This window comes from Mizuhopecten yessoensis, unplaced genomic scaffold, assembly GCF_002113885.1.
Source record: "Mizuhopecten yessoensis strain PY_sf001 unplaced genomic scaffold, ASM211388v2 scaffold7147, whole genome shotgun sequence".
Classification (NCBI taxonomy): Eukaryota; Metazoa; Mollusca; class Bivalvia; order Pectinida; family Pectinidae; genus Mizuhopecten; species Mizuhopecten yessoensis.
In genome coordinates this window covers 861,036-866,464 of record NW_018406904.1, presented here as the reverse complement: position 1 = coordinate 866,464, position 5,429 = coordinate 861,036, and the positions used below count along the sequence as shown (strand labels likewise).

The window sequence follows — 5,429 nt, the reverse complement described above, 5'->3', positions numbered from 1 at the left end:
CTCATAGTTATTTTTCCAAACTCAAGCCTGCTCTTGATTAGCCGCATAAAACGTTTATATTTCACTGTTGAAAATGTACAATTTGTAATAGGTAGAAAAGATCACAACATTAGTCCCATAGGAAGCTTTATAATGCTTCATTTAGTGATGATAAACTTCATGGAAAAATTCATCGCTCAAATACATGTACACACTAGTAAAGTAGTGTATGCCTCTCTGCTCATAACAAGAATAACTCAAACAAGAAATGTGAGTGAAATGGCCACCCAAAGGGTGACATTATATTTATTATACTGATTAAGCCACCATGTGGCTTCTATAAAAAAACTTAAGATTACGTTAAAAAACACATAAATACAAAGTGGTTGCAAATATACCAAACATGGTAGCAACTACAATCAAAATATAACTGAAAACCTTAGCTAGCCTAAGTGGGGTTGCCAAAAAACGCCTGAGGTGGGGTTGCCAAACCCATCTTTACATTATTTACTGCGAGCCGGCTGCCCCAACCCTGTTAATTAGGGGAGGCAGGTTTACCCAATGCTCTGACCTTAGCTAGTGGAGTTGCCAAAAAACTCCAACGCCATCTTAGCTAGCCTAATTGATGGTAACATCACACAAAATGCCAATTTTGTACTGATCACAAATACAAAGGGTCGGAAGTGGGTGGGTTTTAAATATCAAGTTAGATCTGGTGATAACGATTCGCAAGATGGCTGCCTTATGAACAAAGGGACGCGACCCTCAGGTCACCTTGACCAAATAGGGGCCAGCATTCCGATTTACGTCATCAGCAGCCAATCAATAACCTCCAATATTTTCAGAAACTATTAAGGTGTCTTGTTCCATAATATTGTTATATTAATGTTGCTTACTTATAATCACCCTCACAAATTAATAGCAGTTTAGATAAAACAAATAAACTTGTTATGCTGTTATGAGCATAAATTAAGCTAATTGCTTAGCTGCCTTCTATAAACATCAAATGTATTTAGTATCTCTCTTTACCTTTTAAGGCGAACGAAAAATGATTGATATTCGCTGAAGATACAATTCGTTAATGAGTCCGTTTGCAATTTTAAGAGAAAATAAATCTCCTGTGAAAATAAATTGATTTACAGTAATTAGCAACAAAAATATGCATTTAGATTAAAAGGACAGTATCCAATAGTTCATCAATATTGGATACCGCCACCCTTTAAGCATCGATGCACTTTTTTTATTCAATAAATAATATTGTCTTTCAGTGTACAACATGTAGTTAAAATCAAATTTATTTATTTTACAACAGTTATGAAAAAAAGATTTCTCAACCCATATTTATCACACTAGTTGGCCCGAATGGAAGCCTGCACATGACCTTGTTGTGGGAGGAAACCGCAGGACTCGGACACATTCCACGTGGTCGAACAGGTGTCCGTTATACCTTTTCACGTCGGGAGATTGAACCCCGGCCGTCTTGGTAAAATGCCACCGCACTATCCACTGCACCACCCGACTACCCAAAAAACTATTACTTGGTACATGTAATACAATCTGGAAATATTTTCCTTAAAATGTCCATACATGTATAAGTTATCCGGTGTTTTTATCTTGATCGGATACTACTTCACCACGTACTTTGTAGTGTTCATTTGGTATCAGTGTGCACGAGTTTTTATTTAAGGAATAATTTTCCAGTTTGGCCAGGCTATGGGGCGATAACTCCAATTGAGCACATGTAAATTTGATAAATGAAGCAATCTGAAATATATTTACTCGTGCTCAACAGGAGCTATCACCTAATGACTTGACCAAAATAGAAAACTAAGCCTTACATTTACAGTACTTTTATGTGAATGTTCAATAACTATTGTATTCGTTATTCAGATCAGGAGACATACACTTTTAAGTGTGATCAGTTCAATAAAAGTAGCATTCTGAAATATACATATACCTTGGTTTACTCTGCCCAATTGCGTCCCTTTTCCCGAAAAAAATTGAATTATATTTATTTTTGTCGACGTCATGGAAACTTGTCACGTTCTATGATCAGACTATGAGACGATAAATCCAGCACGTGGGAACAATGGCTGTTGAGTGAATGTAATTGTAGACTGTGAATATTAAAAATAAATATCCATTTGCACAACAGATAAGTGCAATTTGAAACGTAAGATGAATTCATATGTATTGTATTTGTTTTTATAATATCGCTTTATAGTGTACATTTAATCTTATCCTGTACCTTTTGATAACTTTATTGGATGGGTGGACAGAATGCCATCTTTCTACAATCTATAGTTTTACATATAAATCTGGAGTATTAGCATTGTGATATCTACATGATAATATCTGTTTCAAAAAATAGACAAGTGATTTATTTGTGGAGGGATTGCCGTAAGGTTGAAAAAGAGAAATACCAACAGGATAAAGTGTGAAATAACGCGAATCTTACGGATATATAACGCGAAACTATTCTATAAGCAATTGTTTAACAAAGTGTTTAGATATTACACATACACGTTTTGAAACACAATTCTAAAAACAAACATGCATCAGATAGTATGTAAAAAACTAGAGACTTTCTTACAGTTTTTTTAAATGACCAATTTGGCGGCCGTTTTGAAAATGTGAGTTTTATTCGCTCTTAGCCACATCAAAATTTCACCTAATTCTACTCTTCATTAATAACTAAAATAAGTTTCGCGTTATATCGCGTAATTCATTTTTTTTTCATCTATGAAAATGAGCTCTATAGGCTTTCGTAATGTAAAGGTCAGGTACTATTTTTATATAAGAATATTTAATACTTTCCCTGAAATGCTAATTCAAGCTTTAGGTAAAGGTTACCAAAAAGTTAAACAATTTATGTTATTACCATTTTCGCTTTTGTAAAAATATTTGTTGAAATCCTTTTTCTAAGAAATATTCCATCAAAATCAAATGATATGATGCATTTCACGGGATTAGTTATTTCAAAATTTGAATATATAAAAATAGAAATAAAAAAGGAAAAACAGAAATACAACAGGGGGTAACTTAGGACCTTTACTTTGAAAATGCTACTCTTTACCTAAGACAATGCATTGGTATCTTTTATTTTAAGATCGCTTTGTTCATCGTGTGGATGGAAATATATCCTTGTCTGTAAAAACAACGTGGCTAGTCTGCATATTCCACACATACAACACTGATATCAACCTCTTAAAGAATAAGCATCAAAATTACAACGTGGCAGCCGTGATACGTCTGTGGTAGATTATGTATCGGTGTCCGAACAAACATTATAATTTGTTATTAATTTTACTAGTTTACATTGTATATTTGATACATAAAAGTTGATTGAATTAAAAAATAATGTTTTAACATAGCATGTGACGAAAAAACAATAAATACGGTTGTTTTTCGAATATTGTGTGTCGAATTGACAGTTCAAGAAGTGAAAGGTTGTTCCTAACGCAAGCATACGTGGATGACAAAGAAGAACTCGATAGAGTGAAAACAAATTGTACCGTGTTACGTAGAAGTAGTGTGAACAAAGGGGTTAATAAAAGGATAATTGGATGTGTTCCGAAAGTCTACGGCTCCCGTGGACTAGAAAGTTTACAAAAACTGCTCTTGGTACTTCATTGTTCCGTACAAGTTACAAAATAAACGATCCGTGAGCCATCAATGAAAATTGAAAAGAAAAATAGTCAATTTGAAAATAAATTCTGTTTCACTTTTGTTAAATAGACATTTAATATCTAACCGCACTGGTGGCTAATGGGTATCAACGCTTCGATGCAGTGTCCAATTGCCAATTTATTTAAAGCAATCGTTTAATGGACAATTAAAGAGCGATTTGTGTTTGCAAAAGATAATAAAATTCAAGGATTATTTCGCTCTTACCTTTTGGAAAAGTACCTCAAAATACATCTAGTCGAGCGTAAACTTCTTTTAAATGTTTCCAATAAATACCAAAACAGAAATTATGTTTTTGGCAATGATAAGTACAAGGAAAAATAGGAAAAATAAAACGTCAAAGAAGTCAGCAACGTTTTTCCATTTGACAATACTGTGAGGCTCGGATGAGGAGTTTTGTGATTCCTGTCTGCTTCTGTCGTCACTGGGATGTCCCTCAATAGTGTCATGACGTGGTATATTCAGGTCATGTTGGTAGTGATTGTCCCATGTTTCCATGCGATGTCCTGATCTACACTGAACGTGTCCAGTCTTGTTGATCCTCCCTTGATACAATCTTCTGTTGTCTTGAGTCGACGACACGTTATCTATAGGCTGGGAATAAAATCCGTCAGCGCACAAATTGGAGAACGTTTCTGATGATGCATCACTATTTGACCTTCTCCTCATCTCCCTTTTGGATTTGGAGCAACATTTTGTGCAGGACATACACCGGAGCCACCGTGGGACATCCTCGTCATCACGTTTATGGTGCAACCGTAGTACAAGAATCGTACATATTGTGATAACTGTACCTATCACCAAATCTCCTAGTAATAGATACGATATTCTGGGTATACTGGGTTGGCTTGTACTTGGCAGGCTGTCGGAAATGATAGTTAGAAACACAGACATTGCAAGCAATACAGTTATAGAAAATCCCACTCGTTCACCTGATTCTGCGGGAAGAAGGAACACCATCACATTCAAAAGTCCCATGACACTTATGGGCGCCAAGATATTAACAATATGGAAAGTCGGACGGCGTTTAAATGTTATAATTAGAAATAACAGATGACCACCTAGTACACTATCCACAGCTATTTCTGTCCCTTTCAATTCCCATAGACCACTTGGAGTGAACAGCTCAAGATCCATTTCATCAAATGTGGGTTGAAGAATCAATTCGCCGAGTAAATACATCCATGGTGAGAAGACATATTTACACTGATGTACGTCAAACGGAAAATACGTGACGTCAGCGGAACATGTGGTCTGGTACACATCCCCGGGCATCCATAACATCTTCCCGTCCGCAAGCACACGGACACTCACTCTGTCAAACCCCAGCGGTTCTCTCTTCTCATATGGCTTTGCGTTGACAATTTCCGGTTTCCATACCTCACTTTGCGGGATCAAGAAGGAAGGTATGCCACCATAGACACTAGGATCCCATCTCATGTTCGTATCCTGCCACTCAAAGATGAAAATGCCAACAATAGTAAGCTTACCAGTTTTCTCCTCGTATTCCCTGATAGACAGCATTGTGAAAGATACGTGCACTTCTGTTGGCTGTGTGAGATCGGCTGTTGGTCGTATATTTTTGTTATACTGTGTTGTTAAGTTTGAGTAGAGTCTGTTAAGATCATCAAAACCTTGTCCGAATACTGTTCCGCATAAGACTGATAACCCCACCAACAAGCTTAAGGCTACTATCAAACCCATTTCACCACTGTCAATCTTCTACCACAATGACAGATGATAAATCCAAAAACATTGTCATA

The 5,429-nt window shown here is 36.2% G+C and overlaps 1 protein-coding gene across 1 annotated transcript; it reads right to left on the bottom strand.

Moving 5' to 3' along the window:
- Positions 1 to 3,921: 3,921 nt before the first annotated feature.
- On the bottom strand, positions 3,922 to 5,190 carry LOC110453146 (acetylcholine receptor subunit beta-like). Its single transcript, XM_021501992.1, has one exon. It carries the CDS (start codon positions 5,188 to 5,190, stop codon positions 3,922 to 3,924), a length of 1,269 nt encoding a protein of 422 aa, XP_021357667.1.
- Between the last annotated feature and the right edge of the window lie 239 nt (positions 5,191 to 5,429).

Excerpts from the sequence above, each read along its gene's own strand:
- LOC110453146 (XM_021501992.1), bottom strand. The coding sequence starts at position 5,190 with ATGCTGTCTATCAGGGAATACGAGGAGAAAACTGGTAAGCTTACTATT.